Raw genomic sequence first — 25,728 nt, 5'->3', positions numbered from 1 at the left:
CAAAAACCCATGTATTCCAGTCTACTTTACAGCTCAGCAATGTATCTAGCAATGTCACAAACAAACAAAAAACCATACAAAAAAAATATTAGATATAAATGATACACATTTTTTAAATAAAAAAAACTTGTCTCATTCCTAAAATTATTAAGCCTGGAATTTTCATGCCAGTCTAAGACCTCATGCAAACGACCGGAATGGTTTTTACTGCCCGCAAATATGGTTCCATAGTCACCCGTAACTCATCCGCATATACGGCACGCTGTCCGCAAATACAGTCTGTGGTACATCCGTATTTAGATTCTCAACAAACCAGGGTAGCATCTTGGGTAATGCCCTGCCCTTCCGCAATTACAGACGGCTACAGATCCACCTCTGTAGCCATTCGCAATTGAGGAAGCGCCCATAGACTTATATGGGGAGTCTGTGCCGCAATTGCGGACAAAAATCGGACAGGTTCTAAAATTTGCGGATCTCTACTACGGCCCGGACACACATGTGTAAATATACTGAAAGGTTTCAGTGACCAATAGAAATGAATGGATCCGAAATTTAATCCGTAACTACGGATGAACACTACGGTCGTGTGCATGGGGCCTTAGGGAAAAAAGGTAATTTAAGTAAATTGCGCTAAATGTATTAAAAAAGCGCATGCCTCTAAATAATTTGAGCATGCAGAAGGCTTTGGACCTTAACACAATTTTCAGAATTTCCCCTCCTCTGTACACCAGCAGCGGTTTCATGGCCAGGTGTGGTCTTTTTCCTCATCTCATGACAAATTAAGGGAGATTAGAGGTCTGGAGTGGATTCCAAGCGTTGAATTTGCCTTTGGTAGCTGTTCATAGGAACTCCCAATATGCGCTCCAAAGAGTTTTCAATTACCTGAAGAAGGCCATCCTTAGGCTAAAAAAGGAAAATCAACCTATCAGAGGGACAGCAGAAAGTAAAAGGCCTGGAAGACCATGGTAGACAACGTAAATGGATGATCGCAAAATTCTTTCCTTTGTAAAGAAAACCCCCTTCACAACACCTAGCCAAGTCACTGACCCTTTCAAGGAGGTAAGTGCATCATTGTCAAAGTCTACACTCAAGAGAGGCCTTCATGAATGTAAATACCGACGGTTTATCTCAAGATGCAAACCAATGGTAACATTGGACTTTGCTAGAAAACATCTGAAAAAGTTGCCCAGATCTAAAATAAGATTCTTTTGCAGATAAAACTAAAGGGTCCTATTACACGGCCCGACAAAACGAGTGTCGATCTACAAGACTGCTCGTTGATAGTCACTCGCTTGCTTCTTTTTTTATCAATGATTGGATATGTATAGGGGCGAGAACTGGTTACGCCGATCGCTCGTCCCCATACATTTTCATCATGTCGGCAGCGGATCTCCGTTTACATAGGGAGATGTGCTGCCGACAACAATGATTTTTAATTCTGCCTAAAAGAGATCAGCTGAACGACGAGCATTTTCTCGTTCATCGGCATGAAAGTTGCCCTGTGTACAATGATCGGGAATGAGCGTTCATATGAACGCTCATTTGCCCGTGTAATAAGACCTTTAGGCTGGCCATACATTTTATATATCTGTCGGACGAACAGCCATTGCTCCCGACTTCCCCATAAACATGCACGCTTGCCTCGGTCGAGCGTGCATGTGTTCTCAGGGAGTCTGGCAGCAGCTTATCCAATAACAAAAAAAAAAGGAGGTTCACCATGCCCGACTCTTCTCTACCCAGACATCTGCCGTTGAGGGAGAGTTGGGACTCTGCCATAAACATTAGATGGCTGTCCGGTCCCGCTGAAATCGGCGGGTCTGGCCAACATACATCTAATGTGTATGGCCACCTAAAGATGAACTTGTACCAGAATGATGGGAAGAGAACAGTATAGAGAAGGAAAGGAAAGGCTCACACAAAGCATACCACATAATTTGTCAGACATGGCGGAGGTAGCGTTAGGGCATTAACTTGTACATCTGCCAATGCAACTGGCTCAATGGTTTTTATTGATGTTGTAACTGTAGATAGAAGCAGCAGGATGAACTTTGAAGTGTATAGGGTGAGACTATCTGTTTAGATTGTCATTAAAAATACTCCTATTTATAATTGTTAGTTTATCCAATTACTTTTGAACCTGAAAAAATTGGAGTGACTATGTAAAAAAATTCTGTAATTCCTGAACGGTTAATAAAATATTTTTGTTAAACCCTTTGAATAAAAGCTGAAAGTCTAAACTTCAATCACATCGTTATTGCTTTTATTGCTTCGTTTCAAATCCATTGCGGTGTTGTGGAGGCAAATTAGTGAAGATTATCACTGTCCAAATACTTCTGGATCCGACTGTAAATTTGTGCCAAAATTTGCTCCATTTCCACTTATTCTGGCCTAACCCATGACTCCACGAAGACCACGCCCACATTTCTTGTCGCTTTCTAAATTTTGCTGCTAAAATGTCGCATGTCATCATTTGTATTATTTTAGCGGCACGCTACCTCAAAGCCTGGCGTAAACTGCTTTGTAAATGTGGGCCATTGGTTCACGTTCTTGTGCATCAAGCACCAACTCACGGTAAACCTATTTAATAAAATAGTAAAATGTACTTAGAAGATTACCATAGGTGATCTCTTATCTGTACTGTTCCATAAGAATTGACGTTTCAATCCATCCTATTTTTGGTATAGGGAAGGCCCCCCCCTCTTTGGGAAAGTAAAAAGTGTCTTCCGAGCCTTTGTAGAGATCTACAGAGAGCAGATTGTACAGAGCATGCGGTGCATGGACATCCTTCTTCTCGCCACAGGAAGCAGTGCAGCATCCTGCCTTACGTCACTACCGAAAAATAACATATAGTGAATGTCCACTGTGTGAAGTTCACTGTAGGATAGACATCTGCTCTCCATAAAGGTCAATCATGTCTAGGAAGTTTGTGTTCCCTCCCTGAACACTTATCACAAATCTACATTTACTCTAAGAGACTAAAAAACAAAAAGTAATAAACCTCCATTGGAGGTGTAAAGTCTTACAATACCACTCACAGCTGGTTAGAGTAACTGGCTCTCCACTGGACCACCCTCTCGAATGTTCAGCATTAGCGATCATGGTTACGGATGTAGGTTTTATGGTAATGCTGCTGTATTTTCCTTTCTAGAAATATAACACTACATGAGAAAAGAAAGCCGCCTGGACCCCAGAACCACACAGACAAAGTCCTTCCCTGGCCCAGCTTGTTAAAAGTCAGTGGTAACGAGAGCTCAGACATTGTTTTCTTAAAAAAAAGTTTAATAGACATGTTGTTAAAAAGGTTAATGAGGGCCCCAACTCACGTTGACAAAGCCAAGTGTCTTTTTTTGTTGTTGCAGACATTCTCTAAAAATGCTGGAAAGACCGTGTAGCCCTTTTACAGACAATTACTGCAGAGGGTGGATTTGTGTTCTTGTACAAAAGGATCTCTGGGACAAAAAGTTAATCTACTTCAAAATAAAGGCTACTTGTCCAGACTGACACCTACTAGAAACCAGTGACTGCGACAACATCTGCACTTGTAGAGCGTAGTCCTGCGGTGCAGCATGTTTTTGGCCATCTGTCATAGAAGTGGCAGCAAGGTCACTCAGAAAGTGAAGGAGAACGGATGGAGCGGCCGCTGGCGGGACTGTTGGAGAAGGGCACTGCCTCCCGTTCTTTCTCTTTGCTTTCATGCTTGTGTTTGTGTTTATGCTTGTGTTTGTGCTTCTTCTTCTTTTTCTTGTGGTCGTGGTGATGATGGTGGTGATGGTCACTGTGCTTGGATGAGCTGGACTCTTTGATAAAAGAGGATAATGGTGTTTGCGGGATGGACATCATATGCAAGTCAATGGAAGATTGTTCCTTGCCTGTGAAAATAAAGGGGAGGTATTGTGAATTTTTGGAAAAAGAACAAAACAAAAACAAAAAAGGATCAAGCACAGAAGATATTCAAAACTTTCCTGAAAATGTTTTGTGCACACAATTATTTGTAAAGGAACATATACTACACGTAGTTGGGCCTGTTTGCTAGTCATGAGGTTTCAGTACAGATTAGAGAGCAAAAGAATGGAAGAAAACGCCAACATTTTTCCATTTGTACCATTTTCAAAAAAATTTGATGAAAATACGCAAGAAACTCATATGTGAGGTACTTTGCTGATATGGTCACCAAGAAATGATACCCTCACATTTACATGTCTATGTTGAAAACTCAACAAATTCCTATGGACTGAAGCTGTTCCTATTAATAACTGCTGCTAGTGGTGATTTTTAGCAGTAATGCAGCTGTGATTTTTGGCACAGTACAGGTACTCTAAACACTTAAAAATGGAACCTGAAAATTGCTGGATTATGGTCAAGGAACTATATAAAACTTACCTCTAAAGCTGCCCATACTCAATAGGCTAATGCTGACCAAACCCCCCCCCCCGATTTTGGCAAGATTGACCTCCTATATAATTGGATTTCAAAGTGCCCGATCTTTTGATACCCAGAATAAGCCACTGCCAGATGTGTCCACTCTTCACATTAAAATAAACTCATGTGCTCGTACGATCTGAGCGTGTATGTTCACGGAGGGGATCGGAAGTGATAGGTGTCGGCCGAACGACAGCTATCTAATATGTACGGCCAGCGTAAAGTGAATCTCCACCTTTTAACATGTTATTCTAATATCTAACATTCTTTGATAATTTCTTTATATAGTGAATGGACCTGTTTTCCTGATACAGAGCTCCAAATGACCTGCATAGACATAGAATTGAGTATTTAGCTGCCTGTAGTTACCACTAGAGGGAGCTCAGGACCTTACTGAGGACAGCGAGGGTTTGATAGCTGATCAAGTTGTCCACGCTGACTTTGTGTTATAACTTTTAAATCAAACTAAAATATTGCATTCAAAATGTAAAGAGTCATCTAAACAATAACCAGTTGGCCCTCGCCCCGGTGAGTCATTTAAATTTCCGAACATATGATATTAATCATTCTGCTGGTCGTTCTAGTAAGGAACTGACGGATGGGAATTCAACGGCCCTGTGGTTCTTAAACATTATGCAGCGTACTAAGTGTTTTATCTCTGTGGTGGTAAATAGTGTAATAATCAGTCACTTCTTCTCAACCCAGCCCCGCTGAGGACCTCCATCTATTAACAAAGCAGAGAACCACCGGAGAGAGTGGGGACGGCTGTATAGTACTATATTCTATATACTTCCCCTGGCGATATTATCTGATCACCAGGCGGTTCATCGGCAGAATTTGTAGTGATCAGCTAATTGTTGGAGCGGCTTCCTTTCAAGGAGCGAGGGTATCGTAAGATCAAGCTGTAGGAGAATTCCCAGAAATGTAGTAGTACACGGCAACAATTGAAGTTAATGCATGGTTATATATTGTCTTCAAGACAGAGCAGTGACTGGCTAATAGACAGGGGTGCTGATCAGCGGACCCCCTCCTCGTCAATGACTTCCATGTGAGGGGATTGTCCACAGATGAATGTGAATTTAGGAAAAAAAAAATGATCCTTTAATTTTTGTTTTTCACACATTTTTCCTGTAAACATTATAATGGACCACATGATGATCTGACCGATAAGCGGCTGCCTTCTATCTAACGTCTGCACCAGTTCACCTCTCCTGGAGATCACTGCCATGTAATTAGGATGTTCTTTATTTTCTCTATTATTTCCTCATCTGTTATCACTTTCCGGGAGTTTTCTACTGAGGTCAATGATGCGAGTCCCTTTTTGAACTTCACTTGTTTTCTTTTCGTTTTGAAGTGTGTGTGCGGCGCTGTGCAGGACCTAATTCACATGTATTGAGTTCTAAGTGGGCTCCTGGCTTCTTCAGGTCTGCGCTCAAAATACCCTGTCATTGGGTAAGTGTCATTTCTTAACCCTTTCATTACCGTTCTTTAAAAGGCGTTTAAAAACAAAAACAGAGAAAAAAACAAAAAACAGAACAGGAACACAACATACAAGTAGTAGGACCTAAATATCACCGACAATGACCTGGAGGAGGATCATGCAGTATGAAACGGATATATTCAAGCTGTATACGACACTATTGCTAATATTTCCAACTAACATAAGAAAAAATCCCCCAAGAAAAACAGAAGTAAAAAGTCCATGAGACCGAGCCGGACTGAAAGTGGTCTGGACCCTGTGTAATAAAGGTCCTGGGCCTCCTACCAACCACCGTAGTTATTATACACTTGAGGCAGGTTGCAATGCATTTGAGCAAGTCTTCTCTCCCTTATCTTTGTGTTCTTGGTAGGTCCTGCAATTCTGCCCATGGGCACTCGGGCAGTGCCCCTCTGCTTTGACATGCCTGTCCAAAATCACAGCTCCACCAAAAGACCTAATACTCCGTATGCCACTGAGGAGGACCCCCAATAAATGGAGCTGTTGCGATTCTCTTGCTCCCATTACCTTCTTATATTGCACCAAAGTCTATGTTGTGTGTATAAAGGCACCGGATCTTTGGGGGGGGGGGGGGGGGGTAAACCTTTATTAGTCCCTCAGGGACACCACAAGGTGTGGAAGTGACAAGTTCAGTTCAGATGACACTAAGGCTGGATTCACGCGAGCATGTTACGTGCGTAAAGGACGGAACGTATTTCGGCCGCGAGTCCCGGACCGAACACAGTGCAGGGAGCCGGGCTCCTAGCATCATAGTTATGTACGACGCTAGGAATCCCTGCCTCGCTGCCGGACAACTGTCCCGTACTGTAAGAGGGGGGGTTGTAGTATGGGACAAAAAAGTATTACTATAAACGTTGTTTTGTCACAGAATTTTGCTAATGTGTCAATGGAGAGGGAAATAGATTTTCCTGCACCCTTAATGCTAGAATATATTAGAAAATACTAGAAATTTGATGCACATCAACGCCAGTTTAGCCTCTCCTGTACCAATTATGTTCCATCAAAATGGTAAGTACATGTTCACATGTGTTGTATTTGGCCTTTAAGCTTTGTGTTGACATTGAGCCATTATTCTGCTGGGAGAAAATTCTGCAGCTCTGAAACATGCAGAATAGTGAGTGTAATGTATGTACACAACGACTACACAAGCAGAATAGTGAGTGCAGCTCTGGAGTATAATGCAGGATGTAACTCAGGATCAGTACAGGATAAGTAATGTAATGTATGTACACAGTGACTCCACCAGCAGAATAGCGAGTGCAGCTCTGGAGTATAATACAGGCTGTAACTCAGGATAAGTAATGTAATGTATGTACACAGTGACTCCACCAACAGAATAGCGAGTGCAGCTCTGGAGTATAATACAGGATGTAACTCAGGATCAGTACAGGATAAGTAATGTAATGTATGTACACAGTGACTCCACCAGCAGAATAGCGAGTGCAGCTCTGGAGTATAATACAGGCTGTAACTCAGGATAAGTAATGTAATGTATGTACACAGTGACTCCACCAGCAGAATAGTGAGTGCAGCTCTGAAGTATAATACAGACTGTAACTCAGGATCAGTACAAGATATGTAATGTATGTGCACAGTGATTCCACCAGCAGAATAGCGAGTGCAGCTCTGGAGTATAATGCAGGCTGTAACTCAGGATCAGTACAAGAGTACAAAGTAATGTACAGAGTTACGCAACTTTTTTTTAATGTAGATTCATTTTTAAATAAAAGCAATTTAAAAAAACCCAAAAACAATCCATTACACACTACATACCTGGTGTTGAAGGTCTTTCCAACATGTTTAAATGATGATATATAAATGCTTGGCTGTCATGCACAGTGTCCATATCAATTTCTTCTTCTTCTTGTGCATTTGTGAACTGAGAAAAAAAAGAATAGTAATGAATTACTAATATATTATTCCAAGGAAGGCGCTATATCCCCCCCCCCCCCCATCACCTCAGTGACACTGTCCCTGCACACAAAGTTCATGTCTTACTAGTATGAGTGTAGAGGTCACTGCCTGCCACAAGATCAACACACTCCTCCCATGCTGCTGTCATCATTGAGGTCTGCTGTTATGTCTGATTTCTCCATATTGCTTTTTGTGCAACTGAAAGCACTAAGGAGGGGTTGTGGGCACTATTTAATTGAGTATTCCTTTGTTTGGGAACAGCGACTCCCACACTTCTTCAGGCCTGGGAACCCCAAACCAGAGAGAGACCCAGTGCAGAACCCTAACACATTCTCTAGACGAGATGTCACCAGACGGCAGCGGTTGTGTTGTCCATAGTGACAAACACATCTCTGGGCAGTGTTTGACAACCTTGGCCAAATAACATGCCATCCATACAGATGAACACTCATGGACGACTCAAAATCTTAAACAGACATCCCCTGCCCCATTGTATAGGCCCCAAAATGTTCCTCAATTTAATGCGAGTAGAGTCTGTGACTCTTTCATCAGCACCCGAGACTCCTTCACGTTCAAATTAATTCAAGTCCCACATTTCAAACCCCAAAAGGAATTCAGAAAACAGACTTTATACCCAAAGTGACAACCCACACAATGGAGGAGAGAACAGTGGACACATGCGGCCACTGCACTAGGGTGGAGAGGAAGCGTTGTGGCCAGCCAGGCTCCCCTCCCCCTCTGATAATACCACCGCAGCCTTGTTTGCACTGTGCGTGTTGCTCGTATAAGTAAAAACAAAGCATAAACTGTCCACCATTACCAAGATCCAGTCCCGGCAACCCTAGAGACCACATCACAGAACTCTGGGGTTGCGCAGAACCCACTTGGGCACCACTGCTCTAGAATAAACCATCGACCTTTTCCCAGTATAAATGTTTTTTCCAGTGAACTGGATCGTCTCATTTCCAGCCTTATTGGAACCAGGTCATATTGGGTCCAAGGACCGCTTCTAAAAGAGTAAATCTAAAACTCCATGCCTATTAATGCCGACCTCCCTTGATATTGGAAGCTGAATCTACGTTTCCTTACTCTGATTTTCAGTTTGACTTTACTGCTGTCCTCATCGTCCTCCAGTACCTGCCCAGGTTCCAGTGCTGAGTCAAGAGGCATCTCTGCTTTCCTTTTCACTCCAAGCAAATGAGACACTGCAATGGACACAGACTCCTTGGAGGCTTCATCCTAAAAAAAAAAATTGAACAAGATGATGTGATGTATAGTTGGTGGTATGTTATGTTACAAGTCTCCTATACGTAACAGATCATGCGTGCCGGGGGTCTCATCCGTATACTCTTATAGATGTCAATCGATATGACAATGTTTATGGTGTATCCCTTTAACCTCATGTACCTCACTAGTTGCAGCGGGAACACCAGCTGCCAATCTTTAGGCAGGCCATACACACTAACTGTATCACGGCCAAACTCGCCAATTTTGGCGGGACTGGCCGACCATCTAATGTGTAGGGTGGCCCCACGACTCTCCTCCGATGGCAGATGTTGGGGCAGAGGAGGGTCAGGAATGTTATATTTCACATGCATGATACTTTTGTTTGCAAGTAGGAAAGTTGTTCCCGAGGAGTCTGCCAGCGGCTTTCTTACTTCTCCCTGTTTAAAACACACGCACACCCGGCCGAGCCAAGCGTGAATGTGTACAGGGAAGTCTGGAGAAATAACGGTCAGCCGACAGCTATCTCAAGCGTATGGCCAGCTGTAAATGGGGCATCCATAATACATTTTTAGTGAACCCTACAAATAAGACGGCTACACAAGACGCAATCTTATAGTAAATTATAATAAGGCAGAGAATCAGGCACGTCCCTCATTTCGAATGACAGTAAATGGGGTTTTCCAACATTGGACACAGGTCTCAATATTAAAGGGGTATTACAGTTTCATTATTCTTTGTATAATTTTTGCATGGTTTCCAATATCTCTGTTTGCAGTCGATCAATAGGAACCTACATTGTTTAATTCCAAAGGATGAAAATCCCTCATGGTCATGTGATGATCACAGAGGTGCACGGATCGTTACAGTTATCAGTGCTCTGTCACATGACCACCAGTACAGATCCATTGGAAATTAAAGGGGTTATCCAGGAGAACATAAACATGGTCTTAACAAGTGCGTAATTACATCTAAAGTTGCTTCTTACTGTAATTTACTTGATTTTTAATTTTTTCAGCAGTCAATACACCGGTCAAGTGATGGGTTTAGTTTGTAGTTCACTCCTTCCTGATGACGTGCCAACAACGCTACACATGACTTCTGACTGCTGCCTATTTTTCTCAGTGTTGGCGAATCATCGAACATGTGACCAAAAGGGGAAGCATTGGTGGAGCCTGTGACGAGGGACGGTGTAGGCAGACTAGGGGCGGGACTACTCGAGACAACAGGAAGAGGGATGTGGTGGGCGGAGATTAGTGTGCGGAGAGGTCCAGCAAAGCATGATGGGACATGTAGGAAAAGAATGAAAGAACAGCGTACAACCTGGAAGTCTGACAGCTTTGTGGAGCGATATGGATGGTATGGTACGGACATATTCATTTATTTTTTCATGAGAAAATAGAATTACATTAGGTAACAAGGTTCTATGTCTTGTTTTTTTTTAATTGGTGTTGTCAGATAACTCCTTTAATCTTGAGGGGTCCTATTAAATCGTTAAAACTGTGAGGAATTGATAAAGAAAATAGATTTGAAAATTCTATAACTTTTCATTATACACGGTCTAGTCTTTATTGGCTGAAACGCTTATACTCTTAAATAAGATGGGAATTAATAATAGGCGCCCCACTTCTAGAAACACAAACTGGGCTCTCAAGTTGGGTTTTGGTAAAGTAGACAACCCCTTTAAATAAATGAAGGTTGACCTTGAAGATGAATACACATGGTGCACAGGGTGTCTGTCGATCATGGAGGGTGAGATTTACACAACTTCTCGGGTCCCGGACTTCGTAAAATTGGCTAAAAACGTACAAAAGTCAAATGCAAAAATCGGATTTGGATGAAAGCTTCTCAGAGGCGTCAGTTTGTACTCTGTTAGTGATTTCTAGTATAATACTGCCAATTTTATGGATTATTTCACAGCTAAGAACATAACATTAGGTGAGATGTGTGTAAGACATTATAAATATTTTCTTAATCTTACGCTGTTCAGAAATCCAGTGACTTGCCCGTGCATGTTGGCAATTGGCAAAGGGTCCAGGCTAGCCGTGACTGGCTCTGGAATGATGGTCGGGTTCAGAACGGCTTTTTTTTCCTTCAGATTAAGAACTAATCCAAGCTCTGGCAATGGCAAGCATGAAGGTCTGCTAAGGCCAAACAGTATGTGATACAGGTCTACGGCTCCACATCGCAGACGCCAATCGTGGGAGGTACCTGTGAGAATAGGAAGGCGAGTTATTAATGTGGGAATAATGGAGAAAGGAGAATATCATGTTCCGATTTCTACGAGGGATGTTGTTATTGTTGAATAAGTTATTGAAATCTGTAATTCGCACCATTTTCCAACATAAGCCAAAATTTTGTAGACGAGGCCGCATGGAGGGGTTAAGTTTATCAACACATACCCTTCTATAAATGCACTGACTACGTGGACGTCAATAGGCTGAGCTATGGACTTCATCTATACATAACCGCAGCACCTCCATATAACTGTAGGGGAAATGTATGGCTGACTGCAACTCCCCGTGGCACGAACAGCTGATTGCCGGTGGTGTCTAAAGCCAGAGATCATCTGATTGCCCGACTGGCAGTAAAATAGTAAAATAAAAAGGGCTTGTTGTCATGAGATGGGACCTTTAGCGCATTTAAATGTATTTGTACAATGGCAAAAGCGGACTGCTCACCATAATTGATAGGACTAGGACTTCTTGATAAGTGGTTTTCCCATACAGATGGTAAAAAACCACTGCACCAGCCATAATATCAAGGGGACAACTAGAGACCCCTGTACAACGAGCAGTTTTCTCTCCTTTGATCATTATTTGGATCAAGGTAAACTTTGGTGGCTGAGCATGTATGGCCACCAACCATTAAAGTCTATGGGATACTATAGATGAAAGAAATGAAAATGCGGCACTCACCCGTTTGCAAATCTTTTTAACTTTATTGTGTCACCTTGGCGAGGGTAAAAGCATTACAGGGAGGACAGCTAGTTGTAGGTTACAGCCTGTTTCGCGCTGGAGATTGCGCTTCTTCTGACCTCCGCAGAAGAAGCGCAATCTCCAGCGCGAAACAGGCTGTAACCTACAACTAGCTGTCCTCCCTGTAATGCTTTTACCCTCGCCAAGGTGACACAATAAAGTTAAAAAGATTTGCAAACGGGTGAGTGCCGCATTTTCATTTCTTTCATTTATATTATACTACAAGACTGTCTGTTTTTATGCTGAGCACCGCCCGAAGTTTGCTTAAAGAGGCTCTGTCACCAGATTTTGCAGCCCCTATCTGCTATTGCAGCAGATAGGCGCTGCAATGTAGATTACAGTAACGTTTTTATTTTTAAAAAACGAGCATTTTTGGCCAAGTTATGACCATTTTTGTATTTATGCAAATGAGGCTTGCAAAAGTAGAACTGGGCGTGTTGAAAAGTAAAAGTACAACTGGGCGTGTATTATGTGCGTACATCGGGGCGTGTTTACTACTTTTACTAGCTGGGCGTTCTGATGAGAAGTATCATCCACTTCTCTTCACAACACCCAGCTTCTGGCAGATCACGCTGTGACGTCACTCACAGGTCCTGCATCGTGTCAGACGAGCGAGGACACATCGGCACCAGAGGCTACAGATGATTCTGCAGCAGCATCAGCGTTTGCAGGTAAGTAGCTACATCGACTTACCTGCAAACGCTGATGCTGCTGCAGAATCAACTGTAGCCTCTGGTGCCGATGTGGCCGACACGATGCAGGACCTGGGGCAGGAAGTGAGTGACGACACAGTGTGATCTCTCGAGAACACGCTGTGTCTGCACTGCCAGAAGCTGGGCGTTGTGAAGAGAAGTGGATGATACTTCTCGTCAGAACGCCCAGCTAGTAAAAGTAGTAAACACGCCCCGATGTACGCACACAATACACGCCCAGTTGTACTTTTACTTTTCAACACGCCCAGTTGGACTTTTGCAAGCCTCATTTGCATAAATACGAAAATGGTCATAACTTGGCCAAAAATGCTCGTTTTTTAAAAATAAAAACGTTACTGTAATCTACATTGCAGCGCCGATCTGCTGCAATAGCAGATAGGGGTTGCAAAATATGGTGACAGAGCCTCTTTAAATGAGGAAACCCTGACTCCACTTGCATCTATCTGCCTGTTTCATGCTGTGAAGATTGAGAGTGGTGCCGACTTCCTTCTACTGTGCTTGGTCTATGGGATACAGACACAGCCATAAGCACTAGTCAGACCCCACAAATTAGACATCAGTCTATATTGTGGGAAAATCCTGCCTGTATAAATACCATTCACACTATGGTGGCACACACAGAGACAAGCTATAGGACGGCTGCAACCTTACCGAGTACAACAAGGGCATTTCATATTTTTTTTTGTAATGACTGGGGAAGACTAGCAGCACTGGGGAAACCCTTCGGTCTTGGAGTTGTGTCAGGCCACATGGGTCTTTTACCACAGTAGCCAGAGGTTACAGGTTAGAATCCTATTACACAGCCCGATACGGGCCAGGTAAACAGGCGCCAATTCACGAGACAGCTCGTTGATCGGCGCTAGTCCTCTCCTTTCACAAGGAGCAACGATTGGTTATGTATGGGGATGAGCAATCGTTACTACGAACACTCGTCCCCATACATTTCTATCACGTAGGCAGCACGTCTCCCTGTTTACACAGCGAGATGTGCTGCCGACAACGATAATATTTATTGCTGCAAAAACGATACAGTCAGTCAATGAACGAGTGTTTGCTCATTCATCGGCTGATCGTTGCCCTGTTAACAGAGGGCAATGATCGGGAACGAGTAATCATATGAACGCTCATTCGCCCGATAATTGGCCCGTGTAAAAGTGGTCTTTAGTTAACGGGATTTACAACAATCTCTACACCAAGAGGTTTTTTTAGGGACTTTATAAAACGGAACTTGGGAAAGCTGCAGTGTGGTATACAATGTAAGAAGCTCTGATAGTGAAGGACTTAGCTTGAACATTAGATATTTGATAATGGATCTCACCAATTTGTGTCTTGAAAGGCATTACTGAGGACTAGAGATGGAGGGAGATAAGTGGCAGATATATCTAGCAGACACTAATCTTACCTAGCTCCATAGAAATAACGCTTCCCATATACACGCACACAATAGGCCGACAGCTGTTCGTCCCAACTCCATACACATTCAATCTCCGCTCGAGCATGTATGTAATTTCAATGGGAAGAGGGCAATAAGCCGCTGCCAGACTACTCTGTCAGCTGATTATCACCCGTGGCAACAAAGGATCGGGTATGTTCAAATCAAACATGCCCGATCCTTCTTTCCCCCACAACTGCTGTCGGAGGGAGAGTCGGGACATCCTATACACATTTGATAGTCGGCCAGTACTGCTGAAATCGGAGGGTTAGGCCGATTTTGATCTAATGTTTCTGGACACGAACATGCAAGTTCAATTGTGCCCAATGTACATGTTAGGGAGGGGAATCGGGGTGAGAAATGTCGGACAAATGATCATTCAGATGAAAGAATACGAACATTAGTTTGTCTATTTTTTGAGTCTTGTCTAGGAGGTTTAATTGAAAGATTTTTTTTTATTTTTTTGCAATAGTCATCATTTACCCATATACAAGAAATCCTAGCTGGAGAAATCGGAGTAATAAAATATAAAAATAAAACTGAATAAGGAGTATTTTGCAATCAGACCCCCACACTTCCTGATGTGACCTTAGAGAGATTATTGCAATTTTATTGCAGCAGACAAAATGATGAAATTTTTGCCTCGTTCACATCTGCATTCTGCTTTCCATTGTTCGGCTGCGTCAGAGGAGGAGCATAATGGAAAAACCGGAAGCGCCGGTTCCGTTGCACAGCGGACACCGCCAGCGGCTGACGGAACCTATTGACTCTAGCGAGTTCCGTCGCTTTTCGTTGGGGTGTCCGTGGTTTTACCGGAAACAATAGCGCAGCATGTTACGCTATTGTTTCGGGTATTCAGGGCCAGAACTACAACAGATGCCCCTGACGGAGCTTCCGATGTGAACGAGGCCTTACAGCATGAGATTACAGTTCTTGAGAAGAATCTTCATACATCCAAACATCAGGACAATACATTCTGCTACACAAACGCAAAAAAAATACTAAGTAATAATATATATGTAAATATTGTTCTTCGGGTTTAACCCTGCAGTGACCAGCCTATTTTGGGCCTTAAAGACTAAGACATTTTTTTAATTGTCGCATTTCAGAAGCCATACCTTTTTTTCCCCCTAGACATACTGACGACGCGTGAACGCTTGTTTTTTGAGGGACGAGTTGTATGTTTCGATGGCACCATTTTGGGGTACATGTAATTTATTGATTAACTTTTTTTGGGTTGGCAGTGGAAAAAAACCCCAGGAATTCTGCCTTTTTTTTTGCATCTTAAATTTACGCCGTTTACCGTGTATTACCGTGTAGTGTAAATAACAACTTTATTCTGCGGTTTGCTAGAATTCCGGCGATACCAAATTTATAAAACATATTTACTTATGTTTTACTATTCTTAAACGGTAAAAACACAATTTCTTTAAAAGAAAATTAGTTTTTGTGTCCCCGTATTCTAAGAGCCGCAACTTTTTTATTTTTCCGCCAACATAGCTGTAGGAGGGCATATTTTTTGCGGGATGACTTGTAGCTTTTATTGGTAGCAATTATACCATGGGGTGTAATATATATATATATATATATATATATATATATATATATATATATATATATATGACTTTTTCATCGCTTTTCATTGCATTTTTGGAAGGCAGGATAAAAAGAAAACAGCAATTCCTGCTTGTTAAATAACGTGATAGTTTTATAGATCATGTCATTATGGAAGCGATTATACCAATTAGATGTATCTTTTTCAGAATAAAGCATTTTGTAAGGGGAAAAAGTGGGTTTTTCTTTTTAGTTTACTAATTATTTATTTTTTATTCCTACTATGTGACTTCTCTATGCGATCGTTGGTTTGCTTTTAGAATACACAGCAATACTTCTGTATTGCAGTGTATCATGCCTCTGGAGGGGTCTAAAGCCCCCGGCTGCCATGGAAACCATCAGCCTCCTGCGAATGCGTCCAGAATTGCGGATGGGGTGACAGCGGGAGCCCTCTCCCTCTGAAACCACTTAGATGCTGCAGTCGCTATTGACCGTGCCATCTAAGGGGTTAAACGGCCGGGATCAGAGGTAACTCCGATCACGACTGTTAGAGCAGCAGCTCGGCTGTCATAAGCATTTTAGGGCCTATGACACAGCACAGTTAAAAGGCGGCGCTGTACCAGAAGTATTCTTAACGACTGCCACTTGGGCGATCATTAAGGTGTTAATAAATTAGCTCAATACAAGTAAAAAAAAAAATAGATTTTTTTTTATTTTACATAAAATATTACTTTATTAATATGTATCTCAATATGAGTAAACCTGTGAGTAGCCCAGTCCGTATGTAATATATAACTGAGGTATGGAGTATCACCCAGGGAACATAACCCAGACTTGCTGTACTTTTATCCCGGAAACAGGCTGGGTAAACAAAAACTTATTCTGTGCTTTACAGAGGGGACTCGAGTCAGGGATGCAAAGCAATAATCCGAGGCCGTGTTTTAACATCTGGCAGCTTGTACGCCTGGCAAGAACTCACTCAATTTACTCCACCTCCCAGAGAGCAAAGAACCGATTGGAAAATATAATAACAATAAAGAAACTCAGAGCGCAGACGTGCACAATAATATACTTGTTCCAAACGGACTGAGATTTATGGGAAAGATTTCTTACAAAGTCCTCGCTGTTCAATATCTTGCTTACTTATTGAGCTGCTTACAGCAAATAATGAGATTTTTCTTACATAAAATGTATGTTACGTGTCCCTAAGATATCAAAACTTTTCAAAAAATGCATATAAAAAGGAGAACTCCACTTAATTTTCCTTTTAAATAAACTTTATTCAATTGAGCAAGGCATGGGCTCAAATGTTGTAATATACGAGGGTGCGTCCCAAAAGTAGAGAATGATTTTTTTTGCATTCCCCAAGAGAGCTGCGTGAGGAAAGTGGGGATGGAGGTTGTCACGGGGGTATCTCAGGTACACGGCCGGACCATTCTCAGTTGAGCCTGAGCCTTTCGAAGTGTCGGTACGTTACAAAAGTGCACCCTTGTTTCTCATCACAGATGAAAATGCAGAGAAGCATCGAGCAGCGTTATGCAATCAAATTTTGCGTGAAACTTGGAGAAACATCTTCAGAAACTTTATAGATGCTGAAGACAGCGTATGGGGAAGTTGCTTTGTCATCAGCCCAACTTTTCAGACGGCACAAGACCTTCAAGAATGGAAGGGAAGCCGTTGAGGATGACCAGCGCTCAGGGCGCCCTTCAATGTCATGAAAATGTGGCTGCTATCAAGGCTGATTTGGATCGGGACTGATATTTTGCGAGTGCGTCCCGACGTTGCCAAAATGTGGATCCTCCTCCATGACCGCGCGCCGAGTCACACATCATTGGCTGTGAGGGTGTTTAAGGCACAATAAAACATCCCTACCCTTCCTCATCCAGCCTATAGCCCTGGCTTGGCATCATGACTTTTTGTTCCCCAAAATCAACACTCACCTGAAAGGTCACCCTTTTGGTACTGTTGAAAAAGTCCAGTGAGCCGCGACCATAGCTCTGAACAACCTCTCACATGAAGACTTCCAGCACTGCTATGGTGTCGCTGGATTGGTTGTGTTCAGTCCCAGGGGACTTACTTTTTTTTTGGAAATCATTCTCATTACTTTAGCAACGCACCTCGTAGATCGGTAATTTGTTCTTGAGCAAATTTAGGGGCTCTGCTGGTAGTCTATGGGCAACATTTATTTATATATATATATATATATATATGCGATGAAAAAGGATTAACTGGGTGCAAGCCCTTGAATGCCGATCTAGGATCCAAATCACATTTAAAAAAATAAATAATAATGGCAGCACTCCAATAGATATTGGTGAAGGTGGACTTTATTTATTTATTAAGCTTGAGAAAGGCTCCATTGAGTGAGCTGAAACATTGCAGGGTGAATAAAGTCCACCTTCTTCACCAAAATGTACTGAAGTGCTGCCATTCTTTTATTTATACATACATACATACACACATATATAGAGTCATGTGTGTGCAGGAGCATAACTACCCTTAAGGGGACCTGGCGCCAGTCGTTATCTTTTGGACTTGATCCAATAGATTATGGCCAAGATCACTTACTAAGACACAGTAGTCCGATGTCAGACCATGCTGGGAGTTGTGCTTTTTGTTTTTATCCGGCAACTGTGCTACAAAATGTATTTCTTTTTTTTTAAAGGAACCTGTTAGCAGTTTTGATGTTTCAACTGCTGACAGAGCAATAAAGGGGAGGGCATTTTAAACATACCTTTTTAAACTAACATTTGATTCGCTCAGCACGGAGGTTGCAATTGCCACTCTCTGGGAAGGGGCTTGTAGATCAAGTCCCGCCTTCTAAGTCTTGCAACTTGCATGACCGAGATAAAAAGTATGTTAAAAATGCCCTCCCCCTCCCGTTTATCGCTCTGTCAGCAGTTTTGGGGCTTCAAAACTGCGGACGGGTTCCCTTTAAAAGGTAAATGGTTGTTTAGAGGTTTAAACCCTGTAACTGAGTAAACAAAGGGAGGGGGGCCCCGTGTTCTACACTCATCTATTAGCCTAAGCAGAGAGAACCTACAAGAAGCTTCTCTGACTATGGAAGACCTTGCAGGTCCCCTGTGGTGGCGTTACAGGGGAATTGAACATGGTGTCCGGTTCCTATCGACGAAGCAGAACGGAAAACCAAAACGAAGACGTGAACAGAGCCTAAACCGGGTGGCAGGGGGTATTTTTTTATCTTTGGCGTAACGTATATGGCAGAGCCACGTATTGTCTATTAGAGCCTAGGAGGAAAAGTTTGTATACTGTCTACTAGAGTCTAGAAGGCAAAGCCCGCACACTGCCTACTATAACCTAGGAGGCAGAGCCATCATATTGTCTATCAGAGTCTCGGAGGCAGATCCAGTGTATTGTCTATGGGTGTCTAGAACACAGAGACTGTGTATTGCCTATGGGAGCCTGAGAGGCAGAGCCTGTGTACTGCCTATGGGAGCCTAAAAGGCAAAGCCTGTGTACTGCCTATGGGAGCCTAAGAGTCACAACCTGTGTACTGCCTATGGGAGGCAAAGAGACACAACCTATGTATTGCCTATGGGAGCAAAGAAGGCAGATCCAGCGTATTGTCTATGGGAGCCTAGAAAATAGAGCGCACATATGGTCTACAAGAGCCTGTGTACTACCTGTAGGAGCCTAGGAGGCAGAGCCGGAGTACTGTGTATGGCGCCTAGGAGGCAGGGCCTGAGTACTGTGTATGGCGCCTAGGAGGCAGAACCTGAGTACAGTGTATGGGAGTCTAGGAGGCAGAGTCCTATGTATGGGGCCTAGGAGGCAGGGTCTGAGTACTGTGTATGCGGCCTAGGAGGCAGGGTCTGAGTCCTGTGTATGGGAGCCTAGGAGGCAGAGCCGGAGTACTGTGTATGGGGCCTAGGAGGCAGAGCCCGAGTACTGTGTATGGGGCCTAGGAGGCAGAGCCTGAGTACGGTGTATGGTAGCCTAGGAGGCAGAGCCAGAGTACTGTGTATGGGGCCTAGGAGGCAGAGCCAGAGTCCTGTGTATGGGGCCTAGGAGGCAGAGCCTGAGTACTCTGTATGGGGCCTAGGAGGCAGAGCCTGAGTCCTGTGTATGGGAGCCTAGGAGGCAGAGCCTGAGTAGTGTGTATGGGAGACTATGAGGCAGAGCCTGAGCAGTGTGTATGGGAGTCTAGGAGACAGGGCCCTTGCGGTTTCCTGTACTTCATTATATGAGCAGCAAGTAGTACAGACACTTGGCGTCCTGTGCTTAATTATATAAAGAGAAGAAAATATAGAATTAAGTATATTATGTTTAGTCCAGCTGAGTATGATTTTTTTTTTTTTTTTTTTAAGGTATACTTGATATAATCTATACAAGAAGTTAAATAACTGTTAATCCGTTGCTTTACTCATCTTGAACTTGTCTTAAAGGTGATCAGCTGTTTGAAGATTCTGCGGCACTTGTGCGGGTGCTGCAGCCTATTCAATGTTTACATCAGATTCAGGCTGTTTGTACTTGCACAAGTCATTACTTTAATAGCGGCTGTGCACGGTATTGCAGCGAAGTCCCATTCAAGTGAATGGGACAGCGCTGTAATTCCCAGATGTAAGGCTCAATAGGTGAAGGAACAAAGAAGAATATGCTACAATATACAAGTATTGCAGTTTATTGTGGCAGCAATCTAACGATCGCTTGTTCAAGTCCCCTAGCGGGACAAAAAAAAAAAACTACAAAAAAAACAACCTAAAAAAAAAACTACAAAAAAAACAACCTAAAAAAAAAACTACAAAAAAAACAACCTAAAAAAAAAAGGAAAAATGAAATAAAAAGTTTTACAAATGTACAAAAAAAATATTTAAAGTAACCCAACATGGTATTAATACAAATTGAATTGCAATCAGCGGGGCAAAAAAAACCCAAAACAATAATACAAGCCCTCACACAGCTTCGACTGAAAAAAATAAAAATAAATAAATAATACAAAAAAGTCATGGGTCTCAAAATATTTTTGGTTTTGGAAAAGTAGAACATATAAAAAAAAAAAAAAAAAAAAAGTTATATCTATTTGGTATTACCGTATTCAGATGGTCCCACAGACCAAAGTTAACATAATTTTTACCGCAGGGTGAACGCCGTAAAAACAATTCCCGAAAAACGTTGCTGTTTTTTCCCCTTTCACTCCACAAAATAAATTTTTAAAAGTTTCTCAGTACATTAGTTGGTAAATTAAATGGGGTCATTATAAACTACAACTCGTCCCGCAAAAAAACCCCCCAAAAACAAACATTTCATGTATATTGAATATATATGTAAACTATATATGGTGTCCAATGGTGTACATACACTGTAAACCTAGAGCTCCAGGGTTTTAAGCAATGTTACAGATAATACGATGCAGACTTTGTGAACTTTTAAAGTTTACTCCGGGCAAATAATTTTTTTTAAAAGAGGAAGTTTATACTTTTTGCCACGTGATTTCCAAAAAGATTCAAGTTTTCATGATGCGACGGGGGCTCAAAACTCCCCTTCACACATTCTGAAGGAAACCTAAGAAGGAAAACCATGCAAGCTCCCTAAAGGGGGCCTCAATGGCTAATTGACCCGGCAGACTGTGTGTGGTATCCCCGGGGGTCTGTAAAGTGTGGTTAAGTACAAATGCCAATATTTTTTTCTTCTTCAATGAATAGCTCAGAAACAAGTGTTTACACTGGATCATTTCACAGGGTGCATATTACGTTTGCTTCAGCTTTGCTAGTCTTCAGAGCAAGGAAACACTAGTCCCCGGTTCTCTGAATCATATATAAAACTGGTGAAATAGTCCTTAAAACATATGATCACAACCATTTTACAAATAATGTATCGATATATTCTGCAAAAAAAGTGGAGAAATTTAGTTTAGAGTTGTATTCACAATCCTACTGGTTGCTGTTGGAATTAGTCAACATCTTGTTGACAGACACACCCCTAACAGCTCTATATAGACACTGAGCCAACGAGAGACGGAAGAAGGTTTGCGCACAGAAGCCAGCTGGGAACGTAAACAATGGAGGAGAAATGATTAGAATTGATGCAATATTTTATTTACATTGTTACTCAACTGTTTATATAGATTCATTTTATATGTAAAATGCTGTTCAAAGGTGATCAATTTAGCTTCATTCGTTAATACCCCCCCCCCCACTTTGACACCCCTTTTACTCTTTACATAAAGAGCTACTCTACATAAAATGTTGAGTAATTGTGCACATACATTGTATTACTTATCTTGTACGGCTTGCGGCTTACAACCTGTATTATACTTCAGAGCTGCATTCACAATTTCAAGGTTTTCAAAAGTTTTTTATACATTTCTTTCACACCATGCTCCAAGTTCAATCAATCTAAGTTACTGATCCTTTATAAATCCCTAAGAAACTTATATCATCTATAAAAATAGATATTCAAGGCCTTTATATATTTAGGTCATAGCAATATAACCCAATATGCTGCATTCTTAATTTGCTTTGAACGATGTGTGACAAAAAGAATAAAAACTTTATATAAATTATTTTTATTGTGATATAAGGCTGCTTTGTAGTCTGGATAACCTAAAAAATCGATTACATCAATCGATTACTTGTACTACTTTTAATGTGCCGGCACTATGGTCTTTACCTACTTTTTGGACATCTTATTGTGCCGACAGCTAATGGTACCAATTTTGGTTTTCAGATTGCATTTTTAAAATGGTTCATTTTTAGACACCATATTGTTTTTGCAGTGGCATCTCTGCGATGAGTAAACATGAAAACAGTAACAACAAACCCAAAGCAGTAAAGCCTCATGCACACAACCATGTTCGGTCCATGAGATACGGACCGCATGTCAGCCGCATTTCCTGGACCAAACACAGTTCAGGGACCGGGGCTCCTGGGATCACAGTTATGTATGACACTAGGTGTCCCTGCCACACAATGAGAATACTGTCCCGCTCTGAAACATGATTTCGGTACGGGACAGTAGTCCTGCGGGGAGCCAGTGACTCACAATGTCATACTTAACTATGATGCTAGGAGTCCGGCTCCGTGAACAGTCCGGGAAATGCGTCCGACATGCATATCACGGACCGAACACAGAAATGGTGAAGTCTCATGCACACGACCAAGTGAGAACACTTCAAAGTGTATAATGAGGGGAATATTATAGGCCGGGCACGTCTACTGTTTTTTCCACTTATTTTGAAAGATAACTTTAAAATTGGGAAAAAAATTTGTCCCCCCCGAAGCATTCTTTTATCGGTCATTTTGTTACGTATAGAAGATGGCAGCGACAAAAATAAGCGCTACGAGCTAATTGTCGTCAGCTTCTGGCGTAAATTGGAATAAATCTGTCGGGCCGTTCGGCTATTATTTTATTGTGGTGTATAACTGCAAAAAGTCTCAAACTCAACTCTGTGGCACATGTACAGCCGAAAATGAAGCAAATTTAAAGAGGTGTGCTCCTCTTAATAAATTTGTCGCATCTTAGGCCTAGTTCATTTTATGTTTAGCTCCCGACGTATACATTAAACGAAGGCTGTGACGGATGCACTAAGTACTATCGGTCACCATAGACTATAACGGTTATCCGTTTAACGGATACATCATGAACTTTCATGACCCTTTTTCATGAAGTATCTGTAAGGCTATGTTCACACGCTTAACAAAAAACGTCTGTAAAATACAAAGCTGTTTTTAAGGGAAAATAGCCTCTGATTTTCAGACGTTTCTTAAACCACAAAAGCTTTTTGAGGCGTTTTTTTACTGCCTTTTTTGGAGCTGTTTTTCTATCGAGTCAATGAAAAACTGCTCCAAAAACGTCTCAAGAAGTGACATGCACTTTTTACAAACGCCCCGTCGGAACGAACCACCGTTTTTCTAATTGAAATCAATGGGCAGATGTTTGGAGGCGTTCAGCCTCCGTATTTTTAGCCATTTTTCGTTGCGTTTACTGCCCGAGAAACAGCTGAAAATAAGCCGTGTGAACATACCATTAAACTGATACCATTACAGTCTATGGGTGACAAATGCTATGGTTTGTTTTTTTAAACTCGTTTTTATTGAAGAATCGTAGTACAAATGCAATCAAACCATACACCTAGTACAATATACAATACAGAGATGAGTGAGAGACTTCACACATCATCATTTCAAATAAGGGTAATTACAGACATGTATACATACATTTAACAGAAGTCCAGAGACCATTCGAAAGAAAAAAAAAAAAAAGGGAGCAAAGACAAGTCAATACATTGTTCTATATAGTGCATAGATCCACAACCCAGTACTTTTAATTGTGTGTCAATGACCTACGGAGGTCACTATACCTGTGCGGGGTGTACCGAGTCACCGCAGAGTCACATCATGCTTCCCATATCCTATAGAATTTATCAATGCATCCTCTCTGCCTATACATTATCCTCTCATACGGAATGATAGAGTTCACAAGTGCCTTCCATTTAGCCTCAGTGGGAGGGCGTGGGTCCATCCACCTTAAAGCAATAGTTTTCCGTGCCATAAACAATATTTCCCGGAGGAATATTTTCAGATAATGGGGCCACTGATCATCCTGGAGAAGACCAAACAAACAAACTTGTGGACTAACTGGGACTGGGATATGTAGGATTCCAGCAGCTACCTCGACTACCTTTTCCCAGAAAGAGGAGATAACCGGACATGCCCAAATCATGTGCCAAAAGTCTGACCTAGGGTGCCGGCACCTGTGACATTCCGTGCTCGGGTATCTACTCATTTTGTGCAATCAGGAGTAAGGTAGCTTTGATGAACTATGGATAATTGTATCATCCTGTTGTTAGCAGCTGGCGATACATAAAGCGGAGAGGATAGGATCTCATCCCAGTCCTCTTCTGTGAGGTCAGGTATCATAGTAGTCCATTTGCCATTAATCTGCAGGGGTGTACTGGCTAATTTGGATGTTATGGGAGATGTATATATGGCAGATATCAAACCTCTGGGGCCTTGGGATCTAAAAACTCCTATCAGAGGAAGCTGTGTGAATGCCGTGTCAGTGGAGGGGAATTGGGCTCTAAGAGCATGGCGCAGTTGTAGGTACCTGTAAAAAGCAGTCCTAGGTATTGCAAAATCAGCCTGCATTTGTGTAAACGATTTAAGGATATTATCCGTATAAACATCCCCTATATTGCAGACCCCATGTTGGGTCCAGAAGGAGGGGGCCAAAGCCTCCGACATCTGGGAGAGGAGAGGGTTAGACCATAGCGGCATATCTATTTGCACACCAGAGTGCCCATAAATGCTCTTTGCAGTCTTCCACACCTGGGACGCCACCCTATGAACGGGCAGAACATTTTTAATTTCAGTCAGGGACCCCTCCAAGACTGGCCAGAGAGTGGTCATGTGCAGATGGAACGCCAGATTATGTTCCCTATTTTGCAAGGTCATGTTGGCGACCCATACCTTCAGATATCTTAGTTGTCCCGCCAAATAATAGAGGTAGAGATCTGGCAAGGCAGCTCCTCCTAATGTTTTGGGGCGCTGCAAAGTAGTTAGACTGAGCTTCGATCGATTGGAACCCCAAATAAACGCTGGGAATAGGGCATGAATCTGCTTGAAAAATGTTTTAAACACTGGCGTCGCTGCATGCTCGAGGATATAGAGACACTTGGGAAGGATGACCATTTTAATTACATTTATTCTGCCTGTCACTGGTAAGGGAAGAGTGCTCCAGATCCTAAACGTAACCTTTACATACTCCAGAATCGGCAAGATATTAGTGGCATAATCATTCCTATGCTCCCGGTTGATAATGATGCCTAGGTATTTAAATGAGGAGACTGTTAAAGGGGGCAATTGACTATCTGTATTATCTCCCTTTTCTCCGTTCCTAGTCCGTTACATTTGTTTCTCATATAGTCCGCTTACTTTGTACTGTTCACAATGTGCACACACTCCAGTCCTTCACACACCACAGGAGTAACATACAACCCTCGCAGATACTTAAATATATAAAAATACTTTACTCATA

The 25,728-nt window shown here is 42.2% G+C and overlaps 1 protein-coding gene across 1 annotated transcript in view; it reads right to left on the bottom strand.

The window, feature by feature from the left end:
- Nucleotides 1-1,164: 1,164 nt before the first annotated feature.
- The window catches only part of TAF2 (TATA-box binding protein associated factor 2), a 121,134-nt gene continuing 96,570 nt past the window's right edge, over nucleotides 1,165-25,728 (bottom strand). The window contains exons 22-25 of the mRNA XM_075828080.1: nucleotides 11,037-11,266; nucleotides 8,921-9,070; nucleotides 7,691-7,796; nucleotides 1,165-3,869 (exon numbers count right to left, since the gene is read on the bottom strand). Of these exons, the coding sequence (XP_075684195.1) occupies nucleotides 3,604-3,869; nucleotides 7,691-7,796; nucleotides 8,921-9,070; nucleotides 11,037-11,266 (752 nt within the window). The 3' untranslated portion in view covers nucleotides 1,165-3,603. The remainder of the gene's footprint in view (nucleotides 3,870-7,690; nucleotides 7,797-8,920; nucleotides 9,071-11,036; nucleotides 11,267-25,728) is intronic.

This window comes from Rhinoderma darwinii, chromosome 5, assembly GCF_050947455.1.
Source record: "Rhinoderma darwinii isolate aRhiDar2 chromosome 5, aRhiDar2.hap1, whole genome shotgun sequence".
NCBI classification, from domain to species: Eukaryota; Metazoa; Chordata; class Amphibia; order Anura; family Rhinodermatidae; genus Rhinoderma; species Rhinoderma darwinii.
Note: the sequence above shows the minus strand (reverse complement) of the source record. Positions and strands in the feature narration are given on the sequence as shown.